At 44.4% G+C, this 16,779-nt stretch overlaps 1 protein-coding gene across 1 annotated transcript in view; it reads right to left on the reverse strand.

Annotated features, from left to right (window-relative positions):
* The window catches only part of mau2 (MAU2 sister chromatid cohesion factor), a 58,710-nt gene that overhangs the window by 18,336 nt on the left and 23,595 nt on the right, over positions 1–16,779 (reverse strand). The window contains exons 8-15 of the mRNA XM_067968518.1: positions 13,210–13,356; positions 10,426–10,516; positions 9,643–9,746; positions 8,591–8,668; positions 7,058–7,123; positions 5,098–5,181; positions 3,721–3,770; positions 682–759 (exon numbers count right to left, since the gene is read on the reverse strand). Coding sequence (XP_067824619.1) covers positions 682–759; positions 3,721–3,770; positions 5,098–5,181; positions 7,058–7,123; positions 8,591–8,668; positions 9,643–9,746; positions 10,426–10,516; positions 13,210–13,356 — 698 coding nt within the window. The remainder of the gene's footprint in view (positions 1–681; positions 760–3,720; positions 3,771–5,097; positions 5,182–7,057; positions 7,124–8,590; positions 8,669–9,642; positions 9,747–10,425; positions 10,517–13,209; positions 13,357–16,779) is intronic.

The raw sequence follows: 16,779 nt of genomic DNA on the forward strand, positions 1-16,779 counted from the left end.
CGGCCAAATAGCCAGCCACTTACTGTCTCGGCTCACACGTGAAGAGTGGCCACTCTGGGCGTAGATAGCAGAGGGTGGTGAGAGACTGCAGACTCAAACATCCAGCAAAATGCAGCATTTCAGGAGAGGAAACGAGAATAATTGGGCATTCACCAACTTTCAAAAGTCGTTTTAAAAAAAGCATCAATGAATCCAGAACTAGGGGTCGTAGTCTCAGGATAAGGGGTCGGCCATTTAGGACCAAGATGAGGAAAAATTTCTTCACTCAGAGGGTGGTGAATCTTTGGAATTCTCTACCCCAGAGGACTGTGGATGCTCAGTCGTTAAGTATATTCAAGGCTTAAATCGATAGATATTTGGATGCTAAGGGAATCAAGGGATATGGGGATCGGGCGGGCAAGTGGAGTTGAGGTAGAAGATCAGCCATGATCTTACTGAATGGCCTCCTCCTGCTCCTACTTAAGTTTCTTAGTGCAAGACCTTGAAGCTACATATTTCCTACGGTAATGGGTTTGTTTCCGTTGAGGGAGAAGGAGGCGGGTAGATATCAAGACACTAGGGATCGGAGTGAAAAGCATTTCTGTGGGTACAATGGAAGCTGCCTCTTCATTCAGGAGATGTCCCCCCCCCACAAATCCCAAGCCATCCAGCTGCTGCAGCCGCAGAAAGCCAAACACTCACTTTGCTTCATTGTACCTTCCTTGAAAGAAGGACAGGAGCCCCCGGATGTAGAACGCAGCTGCTCTGAGACAGTGAGAACTGGAAGACAGAAGCAGGACACAGGACGTTACTTCAGACACTAACACAGCGACAGTGTATGACGAGCAGGAAATAAGAGCAGTCAAAAAAGCATTCTCTGTCCCTTTCCGGGAAAACACACACACACACACACACACACAAGAGCAGTATTTTAAACATGTCTCGATTCGGGAAGGACATCACCTGACTACCAAGCGTGCTCTTGAATTGCATTCACAAAACACACACACATTAGTTATTTGTCACTGATTGATGCCGGCGTCTCCATGGAGACATTGGCAGCCCCGCTGCAGTGCCAGACCACAGGAAGTCGTGCGCTCGCCAGCAGGGGGTTGCGGAGCAAGCTTTGGTACGCAGCCTAAAGACTGTCAACGGCCAGATGCCAGCTGGCTCCCCATCAGTTGCTCTACACACACACCAATATGAAAAGTGAGTGCAGTCAATTGGTAAGGGGAGGATGCAACTGAGCCACACAGATCACTATCCAGTGGCCATAAGCTGGAAAGTGCGCGTGTGTGTACGGACACTGGGTGAGATCAGGTGCAGCATTAATGCCCTCCTAGTCAGGAAGTCGGCTGAGTCACTGCCTAACCTCTCCATCCGAAGAGCAGCCACTTAGATGAGGTACTGCAGTCTGTGTGGAACTGTACCCCAACAAGAGTCAACCCCTTCAGCACAGGAGGGGGAGGGGGAGGGGGAAGAGAAAACGCCAAATGCATCGCAAGTAGAAGGCAGCTTGACAGTCTGCATGCTCTGTGGGTAACACTGTTCAACTCAGGATGCTTTGAAGAATCTTTTCCTTTCACTCCTGTGCATGTTAATGCATGGCCTTCACGTGCCTGGGCTCAGTAATCCCTCTGGGTTAGTTTGCCCCAGTGCTGTCAGCACTCTGGTGTTTAAAGTTTTATACTGCTTTTTAAATAAAAAATAGAAGCGCATCAGTGTTAACCCTAGTATGTTTATCAAATGGGGTTCTTGCAGTGAGACTCACGCTGGTTTTTCTTAAATGCTCATCAAGGTCAGGGAAAATTAGTGCTGGGGAACGGAACTTCTCCCAGTTCAGGCACCCAGTTGGCATAAAGCATTCCCAGGGCAGGTACAGCACAGGTTTTACTGGCCCAAACATGCCCAGGGCAGGTACAGCACAGATTTTACACTGCCCTATCAAACACTCCCAGGGCAGGTATAGCATGGGTTAGATGCAGAATATAGCTCCCTCTACACTGCTTTGTCAAACATAGAAATACATAGAAATTACAACATAGAAACAGGCCACTCGGTCCAACCAGTCCATGTCAGTGTTTACCCTCCAAGTGTTGACCCTATCCTCTTGTCACATTTACCCACCCTGTTCCCCTATCCCTTCAGCCCCTTTTTCTTCATCCACCTATCCAATCTAATCCTGAATGTTGAGTTTCAACGATTAACCCTGAAAGTGAATCCCACAGCCTCACAACTCTCTAAAGAAGTTTCTCCTGCCCTCTGTTCTAAATCTGTTACATTTAATCGTGTACTTACTGCACATTGTTCTTGATCCCTCGACTAGTGGAAACACTCTGCTTTTATCATTTTAAACAATATCATATTGCCCCTTAATCTGCATCATTCTAACGAAGAAAGACACAGCTTTTCCAAATACATATTTGTATTTTTATCATATCAGTTAGCATCCTCGTGAATCTGCTAACACCTCAATATCCTTCTTATAGTGTGGAGCTCAATACTGCACACAGTCCTCTAACCGATTTGATACAGGCTCATCGTTACCTCTTGGCTTTTATATTCTATTCCCGAAAATAAAACCTAGAATTCCATTAGCTTTTTATTTTAGTCTTATTAACCTGAGGTGTTGCCTTTAACATCCTGTGAATCTGTGCCCCCAATCCCTTGGCTCTTTCACAGCACCAAGTCTCATTGAGTGTAATTATTGCTGTTTTGTTTAGCCAAAATGCATCACCTCATACATATAATATGTAACACTGAATTCCGTCTCTACACTTTAGACCATTCTCCCATCTCATCACTGCAGCTTTCTTCGATTTTCTAAAGAATTAACTTACCTTCTATTTTGGTATTAACACTACTCCCTCTAGGCCTGTATTCAAATCATTGGTGTACACAGTGAACAGGTGACTCCAGAACTGAACCCTGTGGGACACCACTACCCACTTCCAACCACTCTGAAAAACTGCCCGTAACTCTACTCTAACCAATATTTAATCCAGTTTGCTATCGTCCCCCTAATTCACCAGAATGACACCAGGTCTTAAAGGGTTAAAATATGAGGCTAGGTTGCATAAACTTGTCTTGTATTTGCTTGAGTTTAGAATAGTGAGGGGTGATCTAATTGAGGTGTTTAAAATGATGGAAGAATTTGATAGAGTAGATGCAGAGAAACTATTCATCTAGCGGGGAAATCCAGAGCAAGAGGGTATGATCTTAAAATTAGACCTAAGCCGTTTAGGAGTGAAATCAGGAAGGGTTTTTTCGCGCAAAGGGTAGTGGAAATCTGGAACGCTCAGCCCCGAAAGGCTGTGGATCAAATGAAACGTTTAAGACTGAGATCGATAGATTTTTGTTGCTAAATGATATCAAGTGATATGGAGCAAAGGCGGGTAAATGGAGTTGAGGTACAGATCAGCCATAATCTAACTGAATGGCAGAACAGGCCCGAGGGGCTGAATGGCCTCATGTTGCTATGTTCCATACCCCTTAATCTTCACCAGTAATCTCTCATGTAGGCATTTACAGCAAAGTAAAGTTTGCTCTACACTGTCCCATCAAGCACACTCAGGTCAGATACAACAGTGAAATGCAGCGTAAAGCTCCCTCTACACTGCCGCAACAAGCCTGAACTCCAACCTCAAAACTGCACCCTCTATTACACCAGTGTTCCTTCTCTCTTATAATAGATTCATGTACTCATACGACAGAATCAGGAGCAATTGATGTTTCTCTTACCTGACTGGGAAGTTGTGATCTGGATTTATTCTTTCCAGTAGATTGTATAGCTACAATGAACAGGAATATTGATGTGAGCAAAATAATTACCCTGAAGTACAGCAACAATATAATGCTCCTCACCCAACCCTGCACAAGGCAATGCACTTGGAGATATTTTGGGAAGTTGCATACTAAATAATCCAATTATGGTAGGGAGAGGCGTGTAAACACATTATGTAGAAGTATCACGAGCAGATTGCTAGAACTGTGGCATAAGACAGACTTGTATTTATACACTGCCCCATCACATCTCTCAGATACGTGAAGAACATCTGCACATACCATCACTTCTGCAGGGATGGGATCTACGTGGGCAAACACCTCAACCATTTGCATAAACAACCATGAGATAAATGACCAGATTAATTAGTTTCTGTATTTGTTGACTTACTAGCATGCTACTTCTGTTATTTATTTTTCAGTATAAAATGTTTCCGCAACAATATCACTGTTTTTCTTTTGGTTAGTTGCCACCGTCTTTGAAAGTTAGGAAAGAATGTCCCCAGGAATGTATTAATACAGTTGGAGGGTGGGGGGGTCCCCAGAAATGTATCAATATTGGTGGTGGTGGGGGAGTCCCAGAAGTGTGACAATATGGGCAGTGCAACATGGATTATGGGTTGGCACAGGGGTCCCCAAAATCACGTCAATATTTGTGGGGGTTCCCCTCGAATTATGTTATAATTTGCAGGCAGTCCCTCACACACAGAAATGTTTGAAAACTACTGGCTACAAAAAGTAAAGCAACAATTTCCAGTGCACACCCAGTTCATTATTTGGATCATTTACTGTCCCTCACATTGGTGCATGCCTGGCTCCACTCTATCAGTAAGGACATCGCCATGATGAGTACATCCATTTTAAAATGCTTTGTGGAGACAAATAGGTTCCTCCCCCGATAGACTTCCCCAAAAAGTCGTCTCGTGCTACGGCAAAATGTTATGTCTCGCAGCCAAGGCAATAACTAACAAGGCTGTGTACACATGGGCTTGATCTGAAACGAGCTCCATCTGCCTGGCTGCATCATCTAGGGTTCTACTGCAGGAGATGTTAATTGTATGATTTATATCAATGAGTGTTAATTGTATTCAGGTGGTGGGTATCAATTGGGGACCCTTGTATCCTTTTTATAGGAGAGCTTAGCTAGAGTGTGGTGGGTGTAATGTGGAGCTCTGTGACTAAAGGCTTGGAAGCAACTGAAGACCCGGCTCTAGTATTTAACCCTTCACCACATGGCTATCCATTTACAACAGGAGATACCAAAATCAGATTAGAAATCTTAAACAGGGGCACAACATGAGCTCGTGTTAAAGAGACGGCAATCAACCCTCTTACCTCCTGGTGTCTGTTGCCCTCCCTAATATAGACACTGGCCAAGTTTGTGACTATGAACGCCCACAACTCCTGATGTGTAGTCAGCTGAAACAAGGAGAGAGCAGGTTTAAAAGAACTTGAATTTATATGGTGTGTTATCATGCCAGGAAGATGTCTCAAAATGCTTCACATCCAATGAATTACTTTGTGAAGCACAGCCACTGTTGTTTTGTAGGCAAATGCAGCAGTCAATTTATGCACAGCAAAGCTCTACAAACAGTATTTGAAAAAGATAAGCTAAAATTGTCCTAACAGTCTTCCTCATCTGTATCTATCCTGTGAGTGCTGCTCTCGGCTACTCAACTCCACTCCAATTAGTGGAGTTAATGTTATGCATGTTAGATATTGCTGGTCAAAAAGGGATGACTGAAATGGCACATTACAGAAGTTTCCAGTCTGGCCGGCAAAGTCACAAGTCTAACTTTAAACCAACCGCACACGCATGAAATCTCGCACGTGGCTTTATCCGTTGGGAGTGAATCTGTCCGCAGAATAAGTGGGCACTGGGTCGTGTTGGAAAGTGCTTTTGTAATACAAACGGGGTACTGCTACATTCTGAACAACTACCCAATGTCTCCCCTTAGGGTTGAGGACAGATTGATTTCTTTTCAGCAATGGTCGATAATTCCGCTGCTGCTAGGTCACTACGATCTGGCTCCTAAATGGAAATTCTTATAAGAATTCTGCAATTTCATAAGGCAACAAGAATAAAATATTCAGCTCATTCAACCCCAAATCCATGACCTCTCCATTCCCCAGTGATTCAGCAATATAATTTAACAGCTCTTTTATATCACAATGATTCCAGAACTGTCTCTCGTACATTTCAATGTAAAGTGCACAACGTGCCTTGTACCAAAGGCAGGAAAGACCCACTTTTAAAAATCTGTCTACACATCTGACCCCTCCTCATTCCGCCCTCTGACAATCGGTTACAGCCTTTAAAACTTAACACAAAACGGAGAAACGACATACAAAAGTCACTTTGGCATCGTACTCCCGATACTAAAGTGCCCATAATGTAGCAGGTATGGTTTGGAACGAAGGAGCTTGGTTTCTCAGCCAAGTTTCTGAAAACTTCTAAAATGAAAACTAGACACCAAAAGTGCTTTATAAAAAAAGACATCAACTTAAGTCAACTGAGTGTTACAATGATCAAGGCTGCAGTTTACAATTAAATTTTAATTAGCGAAGCAAATATCAGAGCAGTAAATTTGTTGGGCTCTACTGCAAACATGAAGCCTTGTGAGCAAGGGGCGTGGGTCAGAGAAAGGGCTACAACATTATTGCGCCTGTACCCACTGCCGGCAGAGTCCCGTGAATTTTCCCCTTAGAAAGAGAAAGAACTTGCATTTATATAGCACCTTTCACGACATCCCAAAGTGCCAATGAAATACTTTTTTTTTTGAAGTGTAGCCACTGCAATAATGTAGGAAATGGGGCAGCCAATTTGTGCACAGCAAGCTCCCACAAACATCAATGTGATAATGACCAGATAACGTGTTTTTAGTGATGTTGGTTGAGGGATAAATATCGTCCAGGACACCGGGAAGAACTCCCCTGCTCTTCTTCGAAATATTGCCATGGGATCTTTTACGTCCACCTGAAGGGGAAGACGGGGCCTCAGTTTAACGTCTCACCCGAAAGACGGCCCCACCGACAGTGCAGCACTCCCTCAGTACTGCACTGGAGTGTCAGCCTGGATTTTGTACTCAAGTTTCTGGAGTGGGACATGAACCTGCAACCTTCTGACTCAGAGGCAAGAGTGCTACCCACTGAGCCACGGCTAACAACAAAGTGAGAGTTCCTGCTAAGGTCCTACCTCCTAACCTGCCTCCATCAACCTCCTGTCCATATTTGGGACTGTGCCACAAGGTGACAACCCTCACAGTTTGTTAAAAAAAAATATAGAATCTCCTACCCGAAGTGCTGTTGTGAACTGTGCTTCTGCGTTGTCCATGCAGTTTACAGAGATGCAATACAGACCCTGTGGGAGGAGAGAGAACAGTTAACAAAGGGAATCACAGCAGGAATTCTTCGCTAGTGGACATGTTTAACCTGCTTTAAACTTAGAAATGCTTTTACTCTTCCAATTGCAGTTTCCGGGATCCTGTTCCAGAGAGGTTACGTTGTATTCTGCTTTCCTGCTTTTACACTCGGCTCGAGAGCCAATCTTTGTTGGCCATGTAATGAGGAGAGTGCAAACACACAGGAAGCGAGCTTCCCACGTTTGCTTCACTGAAGCCAGCTCTCATAGGCCCACACTTTAATCGTCCTCCCAAGACTTTGGTTTGTTTATACCCGTGAATGCAAACATCAAGAGGGTGAAACGTGTCAGATTCCGGGTCTGCGCCGAGTTAGCTGACATGAGCCAGAGCGGCAGTTAAGCTGTTACATGATTAATTTCGGAACCTCTTGCCCTTTGTGGCAAGGTGGGGGCACATATATATTTTTTTTAAAATATCAGCCTGGGTTCCCGCACCCGATGGCTCCCCAGTGACCCCCCCCCCCCCCCCACCCCACTGGAAAATATACGTGTGAATATCAGGTGGGAACAGACTGGTCTCATCGACCAAAAGAGCAGCCAATGTGGGAAAGGTACCAGAGGGTGCACTTGTTGCATTAACTCCCGTACAAGTCAGGTCTTCCCAGTGAAGGAGGGGAGAAAGAGAATTCGGCAAAACCAACAGTTCTAAGATTCTAGGTGTGACAATGTTAGGAAATATTAATGTATAATTCTATTGCTACTGAATGAATCTCCACGACAAGAGGAATGGCTACAAAAGTGCTGACTTTTAATCCATATGTATGTAAATTCAGTCAACTCGGGCTTCAGAGAGGGAGCACCTCTCTTTCTTTGTCCGTTGGGTGGTATAACAGGATGCACCTGGAGGTAACGTGGGCAGGTGTCTTGTAAAGCCAAACTTGGTGGCTCCAGGGGTACGCAAACACTTGGGGGGTGGGGAATTGTACCGACGTTCCCGCAGAGACCTCCCACGGCCTCACGCACTCTCCAACAGACAAGACCCCCCCTCCTGCCCGTAACGGTGCGTGCTTGACCGTTTCTTGCTGAGTTCCGGGTGATGACACCGTCCCGGAGAATTCTGCAGGCGGGTCGAAGTTCGACACCAGCAAACTGCGCGACCATTCTGGACTTCTCCTTCTTGCCGCGATGTAACTCTCGGTCCATGGGCTACAGAGAGGAAATGCAACTGGGGCTTGCTGCTCCTGATCGCAATTCCTACCTGGAAAGTGGGTGTGTGGGGGCATTGGGTACAGGATCAGCTGTGATGCTCGACAAGGTTAAGAAGCCCGCCAGCACTCACTGTCTATCTGTAGAGTAATTCCCCAGCACAAGCACAGTCAGGGAGGGGGGTCAGAGGAAAGGAGAGTAAAACTGTTATATAAAAGAACGGTATCCATTACCCAGCTATTGTGTTGCTTTATTACTTACCAGTAACGTGTGAAGCTGGGCAGCGTGGTTAGAAAATAACCTGGGAGACTGCTGACACAGCTGGCAGACCTGAGAAATCTGACAAGATAAAGAACACACGTGAAATAAACCACTCTGCAGAATCTACATCCAGTTACATCGTTAAAATGGGCTGATTTTAAATCGCTCCACCATTGGCAGGCATGCCTTCAGCTGCCTAAGCCCTAAGCTCTAAGCTCTGGAATTCCCTCCCTAAACCTCTCCGCCTCGCTACCTCTCTCTCCTCCTTTAAGAGGCTCCTTAAGACTTACTTCTTTTGACTAAGCTTTTGGTCACCTGTATTAATATCTTCTTACGTGGCTGCTCAGGGAGTAACATTGAAAGCAGCCTGGGAGTGAGTCTTCAGCTGGCCCTCTCGGCTGAGTGACATTATGTGGCAAAGGAAGATTCCAAAGTTGGGAGGGGGGGAAAAGGGAAAATTTTAAAAATGAAACTGAAGAAATTGGGTGAATAAAAATGAAGCAAAGGAGAGAGAAAGGTGTGGTCTTCATACAGCCAAAACTAAGGTGCATCTGCATCATACTCTATGGATTTGCCAAGCAGACTGAACTCATTCATGCAAGACCATTACATGGCCTCTTGCATATCCCCAATTTTCATTGCTCCACCATTGGTGGCCGTGCTTTCAGCTGCCTAGGCCCTAAGCTCTGGAATTCCCTCCCCAAACCTCTCTGCCTCTCTCCTCCTTTAAGGCACTCCTTAAAACTCTTTGACCAAGCTTTTGGTCATCTGTCCTAATATCTCCTCACGTGGCTTGGTGTCAAATTTTGTCTGATAACGCTCCTATGAGGCATCTTGGGACGCTATACTAATTTAAAGGCGCTGTATAAATGCTAGTTGTTGTTGTAACAGCCAGCAAATGGGAGGCCTTCATCTGACTGGGTAGGATTTGAACTCAGGTCCCAGAGGTTAAAGTCCAGCCTATGCCTAACCTACCACACCGCCCAGCGCTCACCCAACACATGTTTTTTTTAAAAAAAAGTATATTCTGACAATAGCCCCAGTATACAAACCTCTTGGAGAGCTGTGGCTTTGTGGCCTGTTACGAGTCGACACATGATGATATGCTCCATTAACATGACTTGAAATGAGGAGAGGATGGGGCTGCAGTCCAGCACTGTACAGATCAGAGAGAGAATCGGGTTTCACATTATTAATGCAATACATCAAACCCAACATAATGTTGATTGATGGTTTGGTATTAAAGCTTTACAAGGGTTTCAAGAAATCCTTAGAGAATTTACACTTAAACACCAACTACCAACTGATCAATTGGACATAGTTTTAAAGTAATGGCTCAGAAGGTAAAGGTAACTTACAACCGAGATATACAGGCCAGAAGCATGCCCCCCCCAGTTTTATACAGAGACAGATCTATACCCCAGGGTTATACAGTAACAGACCTGTACCCACCAGTACTGTACCCCAGTGTTACACAGTGACAAACCTGTGCCCCAACGTTATAGTGACAGACCAGTACCCACCAGTACTATACTGGTGTTATACAGTGACTGACCAGTACCCACCAGTACTGTACTCCAGTACTATATAGTGACAGACCTATATCCACCAGTACTACACCCCAGCGTTATACATTGACAGACCTGATCCCACCAGTCCTGTACCCGTTATAAAGTGACAGACCTGTACCCACCAGTACTACACCCTACTGTTGTGCAGCTCAAAAGTTTGGAAGGACAGGATCTACAGTTCAAGTGGAGAGTGCAAAAGATCCATAGAACCACCTTCACCAAAATCCATCTGAGAACATGGAACTGAAAATAGCAGTAACTTACTTTTTAATTTTTCTAACTGCATGAGTGCTTTATCTGTGTATTTCTGGGCTTTCTCTAGGTATCCAGCTTGCATGGAGTGCATCACCGTCACCTGCAACACAAGAACCTCTGCATCATTCAGACATACTTCACCTCTGGTATTCAGCAGCTGAACCTCTAAACAGGACACTGTGCAATGTCACTGCAGAACAGACCCAAAGACAACAAGCTCACAATACTGCAAGTTATTTGCTGACATGCCAACATGACAAGAGGAATGCAATATGTTAGCATTCTAGAGGGAGGGAGGGGGGAGGAGGAGGAGGAGGAGTCCAAGTTGTCACCAATTTTCTCAGCACCCCCCCTCATCAATAAATGGTGGACTAACCCAAAAATGAATAAGAGTTGGGAGAATTTTTTATTTTTAAACGCAAAAGTTTTGGAATGCCCTATGAGAATCAGTGGTGGAAGACAGAATCCATGATAGCTTTTAAAATGGAGGTGGATAAAATATTTGAAAAAGGAAAAATTAAAAGGATATGGGAAAAGTGCTAGGGAGAGGGGACGGCTAAGTGGAGAGGTCATTCAGAGCGCTAGCAGAGGTGCAGTGGGCCGAATAGCCTCCTTCTGTGACATAAAATTCTGTAAATCTAAGATCAATGTGGCAATTCAAAAAAAAACCATCAGGAAAAATAATCTTTCCCTTTCCCCCCTTTCAAATTTCCTTCCCGATACACAGTGGTTAAATAAATCGCAGGTTGCTGCTGTGCCATATAGACCTGGAAGGGCCCCAGTTCAATCCCTGTTCTGAATTGAGTTGGCTGATCTCAGCTGGGGAGTAGTTATGTTGCCGCAATTAGGCTCAGTTACCATGAGGAAAGATAAAATCAGCCAGTGTTCGGCTCCTGATCTGCAATCCAGCCATCCCTGCTGGAAAGTCTGCGCATGTGAAGGTCGGGAGAGAGCAGGATTGGGCTCGGCTGTGATGCCTCCCTGTCGAACTGCTTGCCCGCACTCACTGCCCAGGCTCACAGATGAAGAATGGGCATTTAGGCAAAGTTACAGAGGGCAACTGGCACCCGTGAAGCCTAAAACCCCGGCGGGGGTCAGCACGTTCGAGAGGGGAGGGGATAAAGGTACATTCACAAAGTTCCTTTCCACTCCCTCAATTCCACGGATTCAAGTACGGACAGGTCTCTGCTCTCAGGTGGTGCATGAACTGGCTGAGTGTGATTTACACTCCCTTGCTTCCACTCAGAGCCTCTCCCTGAAAGCATGGCCAAACTCGGAATAGGCTAGGACCACCCCACATCCTGCAGCTGCGTTGAAACACAATCATCTGCTGGATTCTGTTAAAAGTAACTAAGATGTGGACTGGTGACTATCGATATCGTTTCTAATCTTCGCAACGATTTGATTTTAAAATATATTTTTGACCACTGGGGGCACAGAGAGTCAGAACAGTCTCCTTCCACCTCTAGCACCAGGATTTGACTCTGCAGTTACAAGCACAAACAGGTTGACGATAATTTGGCACAAACTGACAACCTCACTCAGGCAGCTGGCACGAGAAATGAAAACCAGGGCTACAAGGGGTGCTCTACTAGCTGTTGCAGTTGAAGCACACTGTGTGGGGGCAGGACAGGGAGGGAGCTGCACTCTGCATGTGTAGCTGGATGAAGAGTGCTTGTTGAGAGGGGAAGGGGGAGTTTGCGCTCCACCTGAACCGGAGTTTCTTGAAATAGTGCGTTCCGAAAGTGGCAAAACATTCCATTCACTAGCGACATAGCCCTCACCTTAATAAGAACACGTGCTTGCACAGACTGCAGGAGCCCTTGATACCCAACTAACTATTCTTCAATTCTTGTGATTGTGCTTCCGTGAAGTGCCTTTAGATGTTTTCCTACGGTAAAGGCACTATATAAATGCAAGTTGTTGTTGCAGTTCAGGCGTGAGGCGAGCTAGTGAATATCAGCAGGCTATTCAACCGTACAGGGGAGGAAAAATAGAGGTTTCAAATCCAAACCCAGATCCTATCCTCACACCATCACTGGTTAGCGATCAGGAGCAGGAATACTGGGTGATCCTCTCCCTTCCCCGGCCTGGGGGAAAATTGTAGAACGTCAATAGAGTTTGTCTCACAGATTGGAGGTGGAACCTGGGACAGGCCTGCTCTGGATGGCTCTGCTGCTCTCTGAGCAGTGTGCTCACTAACTGAGCCACCAGGTGACCATACAGAGATTTCTTTTATTCAATAAGAAAGAACTTGCATTTATATAGTGCCTTTCACGATCTCAGGACTTCGCAAAGCACTTTACAGACATGAAATATTTTTGAAGTGTGGTCACTGCTGTAATATATTAAATGCGGCAGCCAATTTGCACACAGCAAGGTCCCACAAATAGCAATGAGATAATGACCAGATCATCTGTTTTAGTGATGTTGGTTGAGGGATAAATATTGACCCAGGACACTGGGGAGAACTCCCCTGCTCTTCTTTGAAATAGTTGGATGTAAAAGAACCTACGCCACTGAGAGGGCAGACATGGCCTCGGTTTAACATCTCCTCCGAAAGACGGCACCTCCGACAGTGCAGCACTGCAGAGTCAGCCGAGATTATGTGCTCAAATCACTGGAGTGGGACTTGGACCCACGACCTTATGACTTAGAGGCTGAGACACAATCCACTGATATTTAGCATTTTTTAAAACAGCATCATGCCCTCTTACAAGTGTGTAACAGCGTGTGGCACAGAGATTTCCATCCCCCAACCCTGGAAAAATGAAAAGTATAGCACTTGCTCACCAAGTAAACTAGCACACACATATGCTCCTTAGGTAACCAGTGAAAGAGGTCTGCAGGATTAGTGGGCAGGATCTCGTCATCGTGTAGCGTAGAGATGGTTTGAATACATTGCTGCAGCTGCTTCAGACAGGGCTTCACGCTTTTTACCTTCAAGAATAGCACACATTATTCATTATTCACAAGCAGATATTTTTTGAGTTCTCAAAGAAGTACTTTCACATTTTATGATGCTATTATACAAACAGGTGCACATTCAGACACATACTTAATGAAGCTATTATATATAAGTGTACATTCACACCTATCTGACTAGTGTCAGTTGTGGCTCAGTGGGTAGCACTCTCGCCTGAGTCAGAAGGTTGTGGGTTCAAGTCCCACCCCAGAGACCTGAGCACAGAACCTAGGCTGACACTCCCAGTGCAATACTGAAGGAGTGCTACACTGTTGGAGGTGCCATCTTTCAAATGAGACGTTAAATAGAGCAGCTGGGGCCTCGGTTTGACGAGCAGGGGAGCTCTCCCGGTCTCAATATTTATCCTTCAACCAACTCCTAAAACAGACTATTTGGTCATTTATTTCATTGTTGTTTGTGGGACCTTGCTTTGCACAAATTGGCTGCCACATTTCTTATATTACAACAGTGACTAAAGTTCAAAAAGTACTTCATTGGCTGTAAAGCACTTTTGGATGTCTTGAGGTCATAAATGGCGCAATATAAATGCAAGTCCTTATCTCTTGCTTAGGGCACACACCTATTGTCCACTGTCATGATTTTTACTCACACTTTTGTGTCAACATTTACCATTGTAAATTGCTACGTCAACATTCCCCATTCAATTTAGTTATGTCAAAAGTCACAAAGTAGTTGCAAGCTCTGGACAGTTTATGGAGCGACTTTCCGAAATTTCTCTCCCAACTCGTCATCTCATACATTAAAAAAAAACTCATATTCATCAACTGACTGTGAGCAACACCACAGGTAATTTACTCGCACGTTATGAAGCTATTATACATATAGGTATGCAGTCACATTACTTTTTTTTTTAATACCCAGTCATGAATGCATAGCAGTTTAACACTTATACTATTATAAATGCAAATCCATAAGACCATAAGAGATAGGAGCAGGAGTGGGCCATTCGGCCCCTCGAGCCTGCTCCACCATTTAATGAGATCATGGCTGATCTGATTTTTACCTCAACTCCACCTTCCTGCCCTTTCCCCATATCCTTTGACTCCTTTGCTGATCAAAAATTTGTCTAACTCAGCCTTGAACGTATTCAATGACTCATCCTTCACAGCTTTTTGGGGTAAAGAATTCCAAAGATTCACAACCCTCTGGGAGAAGAAATTCCTCCTCATTTCCATCTTAAACGGGCGACCCCTTATTCTGAGACTATGCCCCCTAGTTTTAGATTCCCCCATGAGGGCGTAACATCCTCTCAGCATCTACCCTATCGAGTCCCCTCAGAATCTTGTATGTTTCAATAAGGTCTACTCTCATTCTTCTAAACTCCAATGCGTATAGACCCAATCTGTTCAATCTTTCCTCATAAGACAACCCTTCCATACCCAGAATCAACCTAGTGAACCTTCTCTGAACTGCCTCCAATACAAGTATGTACTTCCTTAAATAAGGGCACCAGAACTGTACGCAGTACTCCGGGTGTGGTCTCACCAGCACCCTGTACAGTTGTAGCATGACTTCCCTGCTTTTATACTCCATCCCCCTACAAATAAAGGCCAATATTCCATTTGCCTTCCGGATTACCTGCTGCACCTGTATGTTGACTTTTTGTGTTTCATGTACGAGGACACCCAGATCCCTCTGTACCGCAGCATTTTGTAGTATTTTTCCATTCAAATAAAATTTTGCTTTCTTATTTTTCCTCCCAAAGTGGATGACTTCACATTTTCCCACATTATATTCCATCTGCCAAATTTTTGCCCATTCGCTTAACCTGTCAATATCCCTTTGCAGACACTTTGTGTCCTCATCGCAACTTGCTTTTCCACCTATCTTTGTATCATCAGCAAATTTGGCCACAAGACACTCTGTTCCTTCATCCAAGTTATTGATATATATTGTAAATAGTTGAGGCCCCAGCACTGATCCCTGCAGCACCCCACAATTACAGATTGCCATTTTGAAAATGACCCTTTTATCCCGACTCTTTATTTTCTGTTAGTTAACCAATCCTCTATCCATGCCAGTATATTACCCCCAACACCATGAGCTCTTATCTTGTGCAGTAATCTTTTATGTGGCACCTTAAAAAATGCCATTTGGAAATCCAAATATACTGCATCCATTGGTTCCCCTTTATCCACCCTGCCCGTTACTTCCTCAAAGAACTCTAATAAATTTGTCAGACATGATTTCCCCTTCATAAAACCATGTTGACTCTCCTTGATTGCATTATGAGTCTCCAAATGTCCTGCTACTACTTCCTTAATAATTGATTCTAGCATTTTCCCAATGACAGATGTTGGGCTAACTGGTCTATAGTTATCTGCTTTCTGTCTCGCTCCCTTCTTGAATAGGGGTGTGACGTTTGCGGTTTTCCAATCCGCTGGGACCGTTCTAGAATCTAGTGAATTCTGGAAGATTACAACCAATGCATCCACTTCCTTTAAGACCCTCAGATGCAAGCCATCAGGTCCAGACGACTTGTCAGCCTTTAGACCCATTAGTTTACCTAGTACTTTTTCCTCTATTGATAGTGATAGTTTTTAGTTCCTCCCTCCCCTTTGCCCCTTGATTTTCTACTATTGTTGGTATGTTATTAGTGTCTTCTACTGTGAAGACAGATACAAAATATCTGTTCAATTCCTCTGCCATTTCCTTGTTTTCCATTATTATTTCCCCAGTCTCATCCTCTAAGGGACCAATGTTTACTTTAGCTACCCTCTTCCTTCTTATATACTTGTAGAAGCTTTTACTGTCAGTTTTTATATTTCTTGCTAGTTTACTCTCAATTTATTTTCTCCCTCTTTATCATTCTTTTAGTCATCCTTTGCTGGTTTTTAAAGCTTTCCCAATCTTCGGGCTTACCAGTAACCTTTGCCATGTTGTATGCTTTTTCTTTTAACCTGATACCATCCTTGACTTCCTTAGTTAGCTATGGTTGGTTCACCCTTTTTGTGAAGTCGTTCCTCCTCACAGGGATATATTTATTATAAAATCCCCCATTTTATTAGAAACCCTTAACAAAATGATGCGAATTCCTGCACTTGACGTGTTTTAACACTATTTGCTGCCTCAGTACATCAATTTTGCATAAAAGGTCCCGGAAAAATAGTAACCTCAGTAAATTGTTAATTAGTATTACAAATAGGCAGCCTTTCTGGGAGACGCAAGTACGGGATCCTGGACTGAACATTAGGTTTTCGTATCCCTGCCTCGGAAACACCATAAAAAGAGTGGTCTACAGAGTAGGTCTATAGGAGTAGGCCATTCAGCCCCTCGAGCCTTTTCCTCCATTCAATTAGATCATGGCTGATCTGTACCTCGAGTCAATTTACCCACCGTTGCTCTATATGCCTTCAATTAGTAAACTATCACGTTCA

This window comes from Heptranchias perlo, chromosome 29 (genome assembly GCF_035084215.1).
Source record: "Heptranchias perlo isolate sHepPer1 chromosome 29, sHepPer1.hap1, whole genome shotgun sequence".
Classification (NCBI taxonomy): Eukaryota; Metazoa; Chordata; class Chondrichthyes; order Hexanchiformes; family Hexanchidae; genus Heptranchias; species Heptranchias perlo.